The sequence below is a fragment of the Engraulis encrasicolus genome, chromosome 16 (genome assembly GCF_034702125.1).
Source record: "Engraulis encrasicolus isolate BLACKSEA-1 chromosome 16, IST_EnEncr_1.0, whole genome shotgun sequence".
Classification (NCBI taxonomy): Eukaryota; Metazoa; Chordata; class Actinopteri; order Clupeiformes; family Engraulidae; genus Engraulis; species Engraulis encrasicolus.
This window is the reverse complement of record NC_085872.1, coordinates 41,445,424-41,462,082: the sequence shown is the minus strand read 5'-3', so window position 1 is coordinate 41,462,082 and position 16,659 is coordinate 41,445,424. Positions and strand designations below refer to the sequence as shown.

At 43.0% G+C, this 16,659-nt stretch overlaps 1 protein-coding gene across 1 annotated transcript in view; it reads right to left on the bottom strand.

Annotated features, from left to right (window-relative positions):
• LOC134466097 (uncharacterized) overlaps window positions 1–11,645 on the bottom strand; it is a 28,312-nt gene extending 16,667 nt beyond the window's left edge. Inside the window, exons 1-5 of the mRNA XM_063219994.1 lie at window positions 11,361–11,645; window positions 10,984–11,076; window positions 10,155–10,436; window positions 3,310–3,335; window positions 2,465–2,614 (exon numbers count right to left, since the gene is read on the bottom strand). Coding sequence (XP_063076064.1) covers window positions 2,465–2,614; window positions 3,310–3,335; window positions 10,155–10,436; window positions 10,984–11,076; window positions 11,361–11,486 — 677 coding nt within the window. The 5' untranslated portion in view covers window positions 11,487–11,645. The remainder of the gene's footprint in view (window positions 1–2,464; window positions 2,615–3,309; window positions 3,336–10,154; window positions 10,437–10,983; window positions 11,077–11,360) is intronic.
• Between the last annotated feature and the right edge of the window lie 5,014 nt (window positions 11,646–16,659).

The following is a 16,659-nucleotide window of genomic DNA, read 5'->3' as shown; positions in this document are numbered from 1 at the left end:
CGCAGGGATGGTCCTATAGGGGCGGGCTGAGAGCAGGCAATTGCCTGGGGCACCACCCAAAAGGGGGCAACTCCTTTGCGAAACTGTCTCTGATGACATTGTGAAAATTACCAATTAGCGCTATCAATCTGCACTATTAGGGACTGTTTGTTATTTATTGTCGGGGTCACTGGAGGAAAACTGGGGAGGGTCATGCCATTTTGTGCTTTTTTGAGGGGAGGTCATTTAAAAACGTTTGGCCCATTTATTTAAAAAGTCATTCTAAGGACCTTATTTGTATATGTTTCAGCGTAAAATAATCCTAATAATAGCCTCCGCCTTTCGCTGAAATTGATCAGACCATCATACCCCCACACCCCAATGTATGTTTCGTTGTGTCATTTGACAGTAAATCCAATCCAATGTCGTGGGGAGGGTCATGCAAAATTTGTCAACCAAGACCCCAAAAATAAATAACGAACAGTACCTTACTAAGTTACTGGTGTATTGACGTGATATTAGCAGTTTTATCAGTAGTTACATGCATTTTTTGGCAGATTTTGTGATTTTTGTGGGGCTGGGGCTGCGGTTGGTGGTGTGCAGAACCAGAGGGGGCGTCACCTGGGGCACCAGTCCCCTGTGTGTGTGTGTGTGTGTGTGTGTGTGTGTGTGTGTGTGTGTGTGTGTGTGTGTGTGTGTGTGTGTGTGTGTGTGTGTGTGTGTGTGTGAATGATGTTACGATGTAAAGGGTCAGTAGGTGCACAGAACAGTACAGCCCACTATCATATCCACATCACACGGGGGAGACGCAACTGGTTACCTATAAAAGGTAGGGGTTCAGAGGTCACGGGGAACTTCCGGAGCGAGACCTCAGGAGAGGTGGCTCTCGCGTGCTAGCCGGGCCTGCTAGGCCGTGAGCAGGCAATTGGAGAAAACACCTGCCGAGAGGTTTGTTAGGACTCACCGGATATTTAGACTGTCTCGCACAACCTGTTGGAGATATGAAGACTTTTGGATTTTAAGAACTATACGTGGGGTTTTCCTCGCGAACTCTGAACACTGAAGAGGAGCGCATGAGAAGAAGTGCTGGGCTTGCATTGGTCGCCTAGCGAGGGCCTGGAGATTGTGGTGGCCCAGCTGTCGCGTGAACGCTTGGACCCGAGGTAAACGCTGTGTTCTCTCCCTACAGACATGCATACATTTAGATCGTACACTCATACTGACACGTTAATGCACACATAAAAGTGAGGAGTTAGATAGGGGCAACTAACTACCTTACATGTGGGGGCTCGTCCGGGATTGAAACTAGATAACGAGCCGGGGTGTTTGTGTTTGTAGGCTATTTGGAAGATAGGGTTGACGTGCGCTGTCAGAGTGCTAATTAGCTAGCTAGCTGTGACCGTGAGCTGGGATGATGTGCTGTGCTTCGTTTGGTTGACTGTGTAAAGGGGGCTCGAGTCGTAATTATTTGAACGAGAGTAGAGCTGGCATCTGGGGGCTAAGCAATGAGTTAGCTGTGTTCGTTCATGTTTCAGGGGTAAGTCTGCTGTATGGTTCTGCTGCGTAATTTGCTGTTGCCGCGCTGGTATTTTCATTCATTTTGATTGGAGTGGCTAGAGAGGACGTAGGAAAATGTCGAAATTTGATGCGGAAGCGTTTATGTTAGAGAAGGTGACGCGACTTCGGTTGCTGAGTCTTCCGAAACCAGATGTGCGCGCAGTAGTTGACTTTTGTGGGGTAAAGGTATCACTTGAGGCAAGGAAACCTGAGCTCATGGATGTGTTGTTAATGTGGCTTGGGGTAGAAGCAAGTGATAAAGAGTCAGATGCTATAAACTTACACGACGAAGAAATGTTACAACTGCAGCGAAGCGTAGAGAGGACGAGGCGAGAAATTGAAAGGATGCAAAGGGGGAATGAACTGCTGGACAGCGAGAGAGTTAAAGTTCTCCCTCAGAAACATTCGGTGTTATCTTTGGGCTCTCCCGCACAGCTGGTGCGCCGTGTGCATGTGAGAGAGGTAGATGAGGAGGCTGACATTGAAACAGTGGATTTGTCGGATACGTTTTTTGTCGATGTAACTTTATGTGAGCCTTGTAGCAACGATGCCAATGTTATTGGGGCTGTTTCAGCTGATCATATGGATGACAATCGCGGTTCGAATATTGTGTCTGATTTGCAGCGCAGGGCCACTAGTGTCAGCGAGGTGACAGAGGGCTGTGAAGACTCTGATCGGGACACGATTAGTTTGTGCAATACTTTTCTGGCCTTTGGTGAAACTGATTATCTTGGGGATGTCCAGGACAAGGACAGTGAACTTTGTGATGCTTTTTGTGCCTTTGGGGAAGCCGAAGTGCTTGGTAATGTTCAGAAGAGAGGCAGTGAAATTGTGGCCCTTTGTGATACTGTCTTGGCTTTTTGTGAATCGGATGTTTGTGATAAGGACAATGAACCTGTGAAGTTAAGAGGGGCAGCTCTTGATTCACCTGTTAATGGTGCTGATGACGAGGAACTGGAAGGGAACCTGCGTCATGTGCCTGTTCAGCAGCAAGCTGAGGGAGCAGTGTTTGTGGTGCGGCGTCCACACAGGCTCTCGCCAGGTTCTTTTGCAATAGTGGAGGAGTGGACCCTCTTGGCTGTGTTGGCGGGGAATGGTCAGAGATGGTTTGGCTGGGGCCTAGTGCTTCCGGTGTATAGTCAGGCCATTATGCATGGTGCTTGGTCTTACCTGCGAGGGGGCATGCCGAAGCCTGGTGCCAGGCATGACCATGGCATACTTTGGTGGGTCTTTGGGGTGACTTGAGACTTCAGTAGCTATGATTACTGGCCATAATTACTAGTTTTGAGGACTGTCCTGTGAGCTGCCTGGGCTGCCTTTTGACTTTTGGTTTTGACACGTGTTTGGCGTCCATTATGTCTGCTTGATCTGGGAGTTGTAGGAAATTATGTAAATAGTGTGTATTTGATTTTAGAAAAGAGGAAAACGTGTAGAGTTGAAAAAAAAGGATAAAAGATGAGAAAATGTATATAAAAAAAGAGAGGTATAAAAGATAAAAATGTTTTTTTTTATAAAAAAAACATGGTTTGAGGGGGGAAGGACTGTTACGATGTAAAGGGTCAGTAGGTGCACAGAACAGTACAGCCCACTATCATATCCACATCACACGGGGGAGACGCAACTGGTTACCTATAAAAGGTAGGGGTTCAGAGGTCACGGGGAACTTCCGGAGCGAGACCTCAGGAGAGGTGGCTCTCGCGTGCTAGCCGGGCCTGCTAGGCCGTGAGCAGGCAATTGGAGAAAACACCTGCCGAGAGGTTTGTTAGGACTCACCGGATATTTAGACTGTCTCGCACAACCTGTTGGAGATATGAAGACTTTTGGATTTTAAGAACTATACGTGGGGTTTTCCTCGCGAACTCTGAACACTGAAGAGGAGCGCATGAGAAGAAGCGCTGGGCTTGCATTGGTCGCCTACCGAGGGCCTGGAGATTGTGGTGGCCCAGCTGTCGCGTGAACGCTTGGACCCGAGGTAAACGCTGTGTTCTCTCCCTACAGACATGCATACATTTAGATCGTACACTCATACTGACACGTTAACGCACACATAAAAGTGAGGAGTTAGATAGGGGTAACTAACTACCTTACAGTGGTCATGATAATAATGAGAGTTGTCATCTGGGCATGTATATATGAGGTCACAGAAGGTATATGAAATCAGATAAGTCCCATAATGAAGATTTACTGTAATGAAAATATTGGGGAATTGGTCTTAAGAGAACCTCATCCATTCAAATGTGCAACGCAGCAAGCAAGTTAACAAGTAGGCTACTGTTAGCTCACAATGGGTAGCTTCAGTGCTTAATTTGTAAATCACAAGGTACCGGAACGCAAAACACATATGACATCACATCGACGATGAGTTGGACAGAGGTCCCGGAACGCACAGAAAAACTATTATTACGCAAACGAATAAAAACGGGGAAAAATTAGATGCAATTCCCTACATTTTAACGACATTGAGTCCCATGTCAGCTCATATCCATACTTTTGTTTCTTAATACAAGACGGTTGGCAATCCAATGGCTATTTTAAACAACAGCCATAGCCTATTAAATGCTGTAATGACAACAACAACCAATATTTTTTGTTTGATCGCTAACTTTATGCTTAGTAGTTTCGTGCAGTGCATGGAAATTATGCTTTCCCCATGAGGTTAAAAGAAACCGAAGCGGTCTTCTACTAGTCTACCTATTGAAAGGACAGTGCATGGCTGTCCAATTCTTATCCTTTCCCGTAGCCTGTTCACACAAGGTTGGCATAGGCCTATTAAACGTTAAATCCACGCTTTGTTGGCGACTTTGTTGCATATAATTTGGGTAATCCGCATGTGCTGTTGCGATATGCCACTTCACTGTTTCAAGGGCTCGCGCACTGATGGTAAGCGAGCTGCGATTTTCTGGGCTCGCGCACTGATGGTAAGCGAGCGGCGATTTTCCCCGTAGACTTGGCTTTTCACACTGACTGTCTGCTCGCGCTGCGGTCCGGTTGAAAATCCCTCCGACCAATGTTTTATTTTGAGCGTGTAGGCCCTATTTGAATGAAATATCACCTTGTCTTTGCTGTTTTCGTGCTCAAATTGACTTGTAAGCAACTGTCGGGTCTTGGGAGAGAAGGAAACGCGCGCGCATACACATGCTGAGCGCTCGCCAGCCGAGGAAGATCTCATCCTCTCACCCAGGCTGTCTTTTTCGCTAGGCTACATGACTGATCAATGCACCAAACGCAGCCCAGGTGCCACTAGAAATTAGTATGTCCAAAACCTTGTGCCGACCAAAATTTGATGAAAACTTTTAAACAATGTTTGGCACAGCCAGGCTTTCCATCTCATCGCGCATATGAACAAACAACAAGAGAGGGGCAACTTCACGTAGCCTACATTTAGTCAGATAGTAGGGATGGAAATGTAGCCTAGTAGATCTATAGTTATGATTCTTAAATGTATGGGACAAGCAGTAGGCTACCAATTGTGCTTCCCCCACCAAAATAGCCACGCAAACGATGGACTTCTACTGCAATAAAGTGGGGAGGTCGCGACTTTCGTCTTGAATGTTGCTACATTTTAACTTGGCCTCCTCCATGCTTGCAGACAAGTCCCCAAAAGCACTTCAGAATAATCTCCCTTTCACTCAAACAAACACACTCTCAAACACTAGTTTTGTGAGATGGCTTTGTTTTCCATTGGAAATCCAATATGTCGAATAATTAACTTACATGCCCGTGCGTCGCGACGATCAAATATGTCGATAGTTTTTTTTTCAGTCGGTGCGCGTGCCTTCAGCTCTACCATATTGTAACGGTGCAGCCGACTGTAGGGTATTTTTAAGTTTTAAAGGTTATGAGTTGGGCGTCAGGCAGCAATAAGACTGCCTTTGGTTTAGCCTCGTTATCTTTCCAAATATGAATTAAAAAACACTGACCAACACATAAGAAATAACTTAGATCAACACAACGAACATCTTTTCTCATTTTTTCAGTAGTGCACTTTTGCAAACCCTTGTTTGCAGACTTGCGCGCTCGGTCTCAATTTGGAACAGCGCACATCAGTGTCTGGCTTTAGCATTCAGAAATGGTGGTCTTCTCTGCGTGCACACTTCATGGTTCCTTCTCGCTTGCTCACTCGGCTTAGTGGTTGTTGCGATCCTGACAGTCTCAACCCCAATTTAGGCCTATAGGCTGCTCGGTGAGATGGGAAATGTAGCGAACATGGGATAATGCTACGCTCTCACTACAATATATAGCCTCTATAGGCTATATTTTTTTTATTCATTCACGAGAGGTTCCGGATCAGCCATAATAAGTCCCGGAACACAGGGGGGTCAAAATTACGAGGTGGGGGATCCTGTTCCGGCATGATCCGGCTCAAATTAAGCACTGGGTAGCTTATTAAGCAAGGCATCAGATGTAGCAAACAAGCTAACAAACGCCATAAGCTTAAATTGCCATACGCTGCCTTGCAAAGCTTGCTTGCAAGTATATATGTATATATAACAGTCCAGGCTTATATAGAGGTGCAAGGGTACCATGTGACCAGAGTGATCAGACATTTGGCAATAATTGAATAGTATATTTCTGTCATTACTGTATGTAGATTACAGTAAAGAGTGGGCAGCAGAAACTCCAGATTTTTGCAGTTATTTTAAAATTATTTTATAGTGAAAGGCCGTAAACCAAGGCATTCAACAGTATATTTCTACAGATTACGCTAAATATTATGTAATCATATAGATTACGGTAAAGAGTTGGCAGCAGAGACTCCAGATACTTGCCATTATTGTTTAATGATTTTATGGTGAAAGGCCGTGACACAAGACATTCACCAAAACTCTTTTGAGTGCTGAAATTTCACAACTGGTGTTGTATAACAATATACTGTTGAGGTGGTCTTAACAAGTCTATAGTTCAAGTATAGCACCTTTTTTCTTGATTACCCTTAGCTTGTTTTTTTTTTTTTTTAGCATATCTCACAATGTCCTTTTGCACACCAGATGTTTCATCTGGAAAGTTGTTTTCACTAGTTCGACTGTTGCGTTAACTGTTATGAACATGCACTTTTTGGAGTGACTATGTGTCAAAGCAGTCACAAATAAATGTAAATTAAATTCTTCTCATTAATTCTGAATCTGTCAGGTATCTCATAAGGGCTTTCATGCTTCCCCCCATTCCCTCTTCAGAATGTTATGGATGTCTCCTTGTTCTAGCCCTATTTTCGTTGTATTTGCTACCACTGAAAAGAATGAAAGAAAGAGTGAAAGAAACACTTTCATTCCACATCTTCCAAAAAATACTGGAGTGTACTGTCATACAGCGTTTTAAGGCCTCTGTCCAAATGTATAAGTTAAAATTCCCATAATGCACTTCTTAGTACGGTATTGACCTGTTTAACATGGAAACAGTAGTGTACTTTTGGAAATTGTCCGTAAATTTACAGCAATTTGTTGCAGTGTATGAAATACTTCAAAAGGAAAGAAAGTTTACTATAGGCTTGGTTGACTTTATGCTAGTTTATTCAGAGTGAACAACGTGTTTCGCCTCTGTGCGTCATCAGGTTTGCTCAGGCGTAAACGAGCATAAAGTCTGCTGGGGTAGTTAATGGTAAATGTGTAAAACCATTTCCTCACTGTGGAGCTGTGTGTGTGCGTGTGTGTCCGTGTGTGCGTGCGTGTGTGCGTGCGTGTGTGTGTGTGCGTGTGTGTCCGTGTGTGTGTGTGTGTGTGTGTGTGTGTGTGTGTTTGGATGTGTGTGTGTGTGTGTGTGTGTGTGTGTGTGTGTGTGTGTGTGTGTGTGTGTGTGTGTGTGTGTGTGTGTGTGTGTGTGTGTTTGTTTTACTGTACATGTGGGGACCAAAAAAACAAACAAACACATTTTCTTCTGACAAAAGTGACAGAATTCTACTAGGGGTCGACCGATACAGGTTTTTTAATGGCCGATGCGATACCGATATTTTTTCCATCACCCTTGGCCGATACCCGATTTCCGATACCCGATACGCCAATGCCGATATGGTTAAAAAGTGTTAAAAATGACAAAAATCAGTACTGTATCATTTTTTTTAAAAAAACAAAATCCTATCCCATCACCTTTTCATCACACCATAACATGAATAACAGGAAAATAACTGTCATGTACAAAGCACACTGAGCAACTAGTTTTTCAAGTTTTTCATCATAAAAAGGTATACATAAGGCATTAAAAATTCAAAGGACTGTGGCTCGACAGTGGTACAATAGCATAGAGCTTGACTGTAAATTTGAAAAATGTTGGGGATGACCCCAAAATTATTATGGGTTTAAATATTTATGCCTATTTTTTCACCTGTATAGCTGTACTTTGATTTACTAGGGCCTTTCACAAAATAAATCAAATCAACTAAATAACAAACAAAAGCCCAAAATAACAAACCAAAGAAATGGAAACAACACACATAGACAAGTAAAACCATGTTCTTATTTTCATATTATAAAATACATTGCAAAGAATCCCACCAGTAAAAACACCCCTGTTCAAAATGGTTTGGTCCGCCAAACGGCGGACACCCCTCTATTTTACACAGATTGGAACATTCACTTGTTGCTGAACGAGGAAGTGGCAGCATGCCGGTGACCTGGGCTGAATCTCAAATGGTGCTCTTGTGCACTTCAGTGTTCATGTTTCAGTGCGTCTGCCGTATTAGTTACGCACTGAAACATAGTGCCCGAAGTGCACAAGTGCGCCATTTGAGATCCAACCCTGGTCAGTTAAATCACAGTGGGTTTACATACAGTGTTGAATCTCGCCCTCCAACCCGTGCCTGCAGTTCACCTACACTGAAAGAAAAGTTATTTCAGATATACATGATAATATCATGGACATCGGTTGCACATGTTATTTTCATGTTTCCTAAAAATAATGTATTCATGTCATTCAAACATGATATTGGCGTATAGAACAAACATGATATTTTCATGTTAATATTTTATGTATTATTTCAGTTCTTATTACATGTATAATACATGTTTCTGCTTTGCAACAAACATGTTTTTTTCATGTTTCATTTACATGATAATATCATGGACATCGGTTGCACATGTTATTATCCTGTTTCCTGAAAATAATGTTTTCATGTCATTTGAACATGATATCAGTTTACAGTGTATGACGGTATATGAATGTCTGATAAGTAGCAATATATATGGCACATAAAAACATGATTTTATAAAATATATAAAACATTTACATAAAAACACAATTTCTGTGCTAACTTTACACAGAAATTGTTTTGATGTAAATATTTTATTTTATGTATAAAACCATGTTTTTATGTCCTATATATATTGCTACTTGATCAGACGCTCATATACGGTCATACACTGTAAACAGATATATCATGTTTATTGTTATATATTGCTACTTGGTCAACCAATATTTACATGCTTTTATACTTGAGAATGAAGAGACTTAAACTGACTTAAAACTGCAGTTTTTTTATTATGATTATTTCATCAAATACACTTTCCAACGGTACTCAACAGCTTAACTCATTCAGTTAAAAGTGACCGACACCCCCAATATGCCAAGTCATTTTGGAGAGAGAGAGAGAGAGAGAGCGAGCATTAAATGCACACACAAAACTACATCCAAGAAGATAAAAGGCACCTTCATTTCAAAACATTCATTATGATTGTACCAAAACATACAAGCACTTGCCAACAGCTTTGAGAGAACAAAAGGAAATTTCAATGGGGAGCTGCATAGATAGATAGATAGATAGATAGATAGATAGATAGATAGATAGATAGATAGATAGATAGATAGATAGATAGATAGACACAAATTCTGTAGACAATAGTAAAGTTTTAGTTCAGGGACATAACTTTAGGCTACTTCACAATGAAAACTCCAATGTATTTCCAATTCATTTTGAACAGCCAGATCATGAAAGACCCTTCAGGTACATTACGTAGACACATGTTGAAAATGAACTCTTGGCAAAGTATCTAAAAAGCAATGACCTCCTAAATGCACACAAATTCTGTAGACCTTAGTCAAATTTTAGTCCAGGGACATGACTTCAAGCTATTTGACAGTGAGACCCAATATGCAAATTGAACTTTTCCAACAGAACACTTCATTTCTGTCATTCATTTCGTTCGGGCTTGCTCTGCTCTCTCAGTCTCTTCCAGTATGATTGTGTGTGTGTGTTTTGAATGCTTGCTCTGAGCTGAGGCTCAGTCTCTTCCAGTACGAGTGTGTGTGTGTGTGTGTTTTGAATGCTTGCTCTGAGCTGAGGCTCAGTCTCTTCCAGTACGAGTGTGTGTGTGTGTGTGTGTTTTGAATGCTTGCTCCGAGGCTCAGTCTCTTCCAGTACGAGTGTGTGTGTGTGTGTGTGTGTGTGTGTGCGCGTGTGTGTTTTGAATGCTTGCTCCGAGGCTCAGTCTCTTCCAGTACGAGTGTGTGTGTGTGTGTGTGTGTGTGTGTGTGTGTGTGTGTGTGTGTGTGTTTTGAATGCTTGCTCCGAGGCTCAGTCTCTTCCAGTACGATTGTGTGTGTGTGTGTGTGTGTGTGTGTGTGTGTGTGTGTGTGTGTGTGTGTGTGTGTGTGTGTGTGTGTGTGTTGTGAAAGAGTTGTTTTTTCAGTACCTGAACCTTTTTGGACAGCATGGTGCCTTCCACCTCCATGATAAATTTCTGCAGGACTTCAAAAGTGCGCTTGAGGCCGTCGGGGTAGTTCAGATTTAGGGCGTAAATCAATCCAAACAACAACGCGACAGCCAATGGCACATTATCCACATCCTGCAACACCTGCTGGCCTTCCAAAATGATGCCAATGTCATCTGCTTTGCTGGTGGCATCTGCTTTGACGATGTAGATCCCTACAGTCGTTTCCTCCATTCCCTCTTGCACTTGGATTTCGTCTTGTGCCTGCAGAGGGAACAGTCAAACGAAAAAGATGATAAAACAAAAGAACAGTTGTTCAGTTGGAGTTTGTTGGGAAAATGGGTTAGTGTTTGGAGTTGGTGGTTTATAGAAGGAACTCCCAACATCCCTTTCATGGAAAACTCTACTTCTACGCCGTACCCTGTTTTTGGGCAAAAGGGAACGTAACCCCTGCGGATGGGGTAGGCTGCAGGCCTGCTCACTTTTTGCTGAAAGTACTCAACTACCATAACATTGCAATGACAGTAGCGAGAGCCATAAGTAACAGATTCAGACATAACCATTACAATTTCAGCGACAGTAAGGTTAAAACATAGGCTCTGCGCTATGGAGGTTAGAGAGAGAGAGGGCACAGAGAGAGACAGTGTGGCAGAAGAGAGACAGAAATAGTGAAGTGTGAGAGAGGGGAGAGAGAGTGAAAGAGCGAGAGAGAGGACAGAAAGACAGAGAAAGGGGAAAAAGACTGAGACGGAGAAGGGGCACAGAGAACATCATCACCTTGCGACATGCACAGCACACTGCTTGTACTCACCACAAACGCGCGAAGTAGACATTTGGGGTCTTCATTGAGGTACACACACAACGCCTTCAGGATGCATTCACGTCCTCCATCAACATCATCATCCTGCATCAAGGAAGGATAAATTATTTTATGGAATTTGAACAAAGAACACACACAATGCCTTCAGGATGCATTCACGTCCTCCATCAATGTCATCATCATCCTGCATGATGGAAGGATAAATTATTTTATGGAATTTTAACAAGGAACACATACAATGCCTTCAGGATGCATTCACATCCCCCATCAACATCATCATCCTGCATCAAGGAAGGATAAATTATTATTTCATGGAATTCTATGTCAACACTAATCAGCACTATCCCAAAATTCACAAATTCTCTTACCTCAGTCATGCAAGCCAAAATGTTCTCTAGGCGTTTGTCAATCTGTCCTCCTCTGTTTTTGAACAGCTTCAGCAGCTTGTCAGACAATATGTCTAGCTGGGACAGGAATCTCGACTGCAAGGGCATTGTAGTTATTCTCTTGAATTCAGCATTTATCTGAAGACACAAAAGAGACAAATCACATACAACTTATAATGCCAAACTCTATGCTAACTTCATATAGGACAGTGGTTCTCAAGCTTTTTTTGAACAAACGCCCCCTTGACCTCATCATAAGCCTGACAACACCCCCCTTAGTATTAAAAAAGAATGCCCCCCTATAGCAACTAAGCACCTCTCCCTATCGGCTGTATCCTTCCCACCGCCCCCCTAGAGCTCCCTACCGCCCCCGTTGAGAAACACTAATATAGGGCATACCTCGTCTACTTCAAAAAGCGCAAGAGAGCGCGAGCGAGAGCGCGAGAGAGAGAGAGAAAGAAAGAAAGAAAGAAAGAATGAGAGAGAGAGAGAGAGAGAGAGAGAGAGAGAGAGAGAGAGAGAGAGAGAGAGAGAGAGAGAGAGAGAGAGAGAGAGAGAGAGCGCAAGAGAGAGAGAGCAAGAGAGAGAGATAAAAACAGTGAGTCAAGTCTCTGTTTTTGACCAACTGTTGCATGCGCACAGTGATGCAAAATTAAAGCATTCCATGTCTTAAATGTGCATGGACATTCTGAAAACATGCATGAATACCTTGCAGGGCGACCAAAGTCCCGAGTTTGCGCTTCTAATGGGTCAGCAAATCGCCTTGCTGTCAGCAAAATGCCTTGTTGGAACGACTATGAGCGCCCCTTACAACGCCACATTCACCTGAGAGAGAGAGAGAGAGAGAGAGAGAGAGAGAGAGAGAGAGAGAGAGAGAGAGAGAGAGAGACACACAGAGAGAGACACAGACAGAGAGAGAGATGAAAACAGTCAAATCTTTGTTTCTGACCAACTGTTGCATGCACTGTGATGCAAAATTAAAGCATTCCATGTCTTAAATGTGCATGGACATTCTGAAAACATGCATGAATACCTTGCAGGGCAACGGAAGTCCTGAGTTTGCGCTTATAATGGGTCAGCAAATCGTGTCTTGTTGGAACGACTATGAGCGCCCCTTACGCCACATTCACCTGAGAGAGAGAGAGAGAGAGAGAGAGAGAGAGAGAGAGAGAGAGAGAGAGAGAGAGCGCAACAGTCAAGTTTTTCCGTTTTTTGATTTTTTTCACCAACTGTTTCATGCACTGTGATGCAAAATTAAAGCATTCCATGTGTTAAATGTGCATGGACATTCTGAAAATGTGCATGAATACCTTGCAGTGCAAGCAAAGTCCCATGTCTGCACTTATAATGGGTCTGCAAGTCGTGCGTGCCTGGTTGGAACTACTACCGACTGACTACCCCTTACACCGCCCAATTCACCTGAGAGAGAGAGAGAGAGAGAGAGAGAGAGAGAGAGAGAGAGAGAGAGAGAACAACAGTCAAGTTTTTCCGTTTTTTGAATTTTTTCACCAACTGTTTCATGCACCGTGAGGCAAAATTAAAGCATTCCATGTCTTAAATGTGCATGGACATTCTGAAAACATGCATGAATACCTTGCAGGGCGACCAAAGTCCCGAGTTTGCGCTTATAATGGGTCAGCAAATCGTGCCTTGTTGGAACGACTATGAGCGCCCCTTACAACGCCACATTCACCTGAGAGAGAGAGAGACAGAGACAGACAGAGAGAGAGGGAGATACAGACAGACAGACAGAGACAGATGAAAACAGTCAAATCTTTTTTTTTCTGATCAACTGTTGCATGCACTGTGATGCAAAATTAAAGCATTCCATGTCTTAAATGTGCATGGACATTCTGAAAACATGCATGAATACCTTGCAGGGCGACCGAAGTCCTGAGTTTGCGCTTATAATGGGTCAGCAAATCCTGTCTTGTTGGAACGACTATGAGCGCCCCTTACAACGCCACATTCACCTGAGAGAGAGAGAGAGAGAGAGAGAGAGACGAAAACAGTCAAATCTTTTTTTGACCAACTGTTGCATGCGCACAGTGATGCAAAATTAAAGCATTACATGTGTTAAATGTGCATGGAACATTCTGAAAATGTGCATGAATACCATCTACTTGCTGCACCCCAGTACCATAATCAAGCAAGACTAACTTACCAAGCAAGACCAAGTTTAGTACATTCACACCATACATAAAAAATAACTGAAAGATAATGACATTAAGTAATGTGCATTTAGCTGCTACAAGACAGAACTACCGTTATGACATGCATGTCCTTGGCAATTACGCGCCATTTAGCTAGCCATGCTAACACTGGTGAACGTTAATTTTAGCCAGCCTTCGCTGCTAACACTGTATTACACAATATGGGGCACTGAACCTAATGTTCCCTCGAACTCAACATTTCGGAAAAAATTGTAACTTTACCTTGCAAATAAGTATTTCACTCGTCTTTTAATCTCCGAAGAGAAAAAAGTTCTTCACCATGCTAACAGACATAACTACCGTAAAGACTTGTACCGGTATGTCCTTGGCAATGATGAGCCAGTTACATTGAGTCTCAATGGCCAGTTAGCTAGCCACGCTAACACTGGTGAACGTTATTTTTTAGCCAGCCTTCCTACTGACACCGTGTTACACAATATGGGGCACTGAACCTAATGTTCCATCGAACTCAACTCAAACTCAACATTTCGGAAAGATATTAGTAATTTTACCTTGCCAATAAATCCTTCCATCGTCAAATAATCTCCGAAGTGTAAACGTTGTTCCCTCCACAGCCGATTCAGTAGTTCCTCTTGTCGAGGCAGATGAGAAAGGAAAAATGGTGGGTGTGCACTCACGGGATAAGTATGCTTAGAATCATCTTTTTTCTTCCAACTGTCAACATTCTTCCCACAAATGATCTCTTGTACAAGCAGGAGAGAAACAGTGGATCTACTTCTCCTGATTGCCGACCATAGCTGAAGCTGAGGCAAAAGCCTTGCGTCACCGCTAGGGCAGGGCCCGGGCAGCATCTCAACCTCGTTTGAGTTTTTAATCACGTGTTTAGAATCAGATTGGGCGGAGATTTAAAAAAAACCTAACAATTTCATGTTTTCTCAGCATGAATTTATCTAACAAATTGTTCACCGTCCTGAATATAATAGTTCTACATGATTTATACATGTTTGGAGAAGGAACATGAAACAATCATTTTCAATATACTAAATAATTACTTAAACATTCAACAACCCCTGATTTCCATTCTTTTCAGTGTAGGGAGCGCTGTCGAGACAGCAGAGCTCATAAGGCTGGCGCTAATAACTGACAATTGTGCTCGCTGTCGGCTGAAACTTGACAATATTACTGTAAGTTCTGAGAAACCAATGTGGATTTCAATGAAATGTACAATAACCTGGGAGTTATGTCTTTCTGATTTCCTACAGCTTTGGCATTTATGAGTCAGGCTCCGCTAGCATCTTGCTAACAAAATTGCTTTACGGCCGTCGTGATCACAGCAATGCAGCCGGCCGACCAATCCAAACGCAGTGTGTGAAGCCACTCGTGACGTCATATTGACAATAAAGACGTATTTTACAAAGCTCCAGCGAGTTTAAACATTCAAACTAAGTGCTGTTTGAAAGGATAATCTATTCTGCCTTTTGGAAAAATAAAATGAAACGCTACCAATTCTCTCCCAAAGCAATGGCAGCATCTGTGGATGAGCTCCATGGACCCCATTCATTCTAACAACTTCTGCGCTCCTTGGCGCTCCTCTGCGCTGTCTGGATGGCGCCACTTAGTGGACAGTACCACCCGGAAAAAGTCGCAAGATTACTCTCTCGTACTACCCATAAACACTCTCTGGTTAAATGTTACAGAAATGTTTTACACAGTATTTCTAACCAAATAAACTTCTATGAATTGAAATAGCCAGTTTGCAAGTGATGTTTGTTACTCATTGGAGATCGCTAAACAGATGGAAGTTGATAAATGAATGACGCTACGAAATGCGTCTTTTGAAACGCGGTGGAAATTTACACTGAAACATGCCGGAAGGCACTTGTTACAACGCTAAAGAAAGTTATGGCAAAAGGGGGTGATATATGACCGAACAATGAACCAGGGATATAAAAACAGTAGTTTACCCTCTTTGGAAGAGCTGGTTGGTTAAATGCTACAGAAATGGTTTACAATATTTTAATTTAGCCAGTTTGCAAGTGGTGTTTGCTACCTATTAGATGTCGCTAAAACAGATTGAAGTTGATAAATGAATGACGGTATGAAATGCGCGTTTTGAAATTAGACACTGAAACATATGCCGGTAGGCAGTTACAACGGTAGGTAAAAGATGGCAAATGGTGGTGATTATTGACTGGACAATGAACCAGGGAATTAAAATCAGTACAGAAAATGGATAGAGCTGAAACATTCTCCCTTTAGGCCTATTACATGTGTAACGGAGGCTAACTAGCACAGAGTTGGCGTGGAACGTTGGTAAACCTCCCTCCGATAGCCTCATACAGTCTCGTGCCGTTGGGCCGAGAGACTAGTCTCTTGGCCCAGCGGTATCGTACTGTGTCTCCCATTGCCGAATCGTTGTAGTTGACGAGGTCGCACGTTCGATCCCCGAGGGGGGTGAACAGGTGCAAGATGACCTCCGTCACACATGCACATGCCATGTCATTCAGTGTCCACATTAAAATATTATGTGTCTGAAAGTCTAAAACTTTGTAGCAGCCTGCAAGGCTGTTTACTTTACTCAATGAGAGGGGGAGGGGTGACGCAGCATCGTGCATTGCGGTTCTGCCAGCAACACAGAGCTGCCCGTCTGTAGTCAAAATCTTGGGGTGGGCGTATCGGCCAAAACCGCCTGCTTATCGGCCGATACCGATACACTTAATAAACGCAAATATCGGCCCGATATATCGGCCGGCCGATATATCGGTCGACCCTTAATTTCTACTTCCATGTAGGCCTAATGCTGACAGTTATAGTTCAGGTTTGGTCTGTGCACAGTTTAGTACTCTTTTGTTTGCCAAAGATGTCTGTGTGTGTGTGTGTGTGTGTGTGTGTGTGTGTGTGTGTGTGTGTGTGTGTGTGTGTGTGTGTGTGTGTGTGTGTGTGTGTGTGTGTGAGACAGAGAGAGACAGAGAGAGACAGCGACAGAGAATGTGTGTGTTTGTGTGTGCATACACATTCACTTAGACCTGAAATCAAGGACGTCCACACATAGTAGTGATTGTGAATACAGTATGACAACAGGATAGATTCAGTAAGTCTGCATGCTG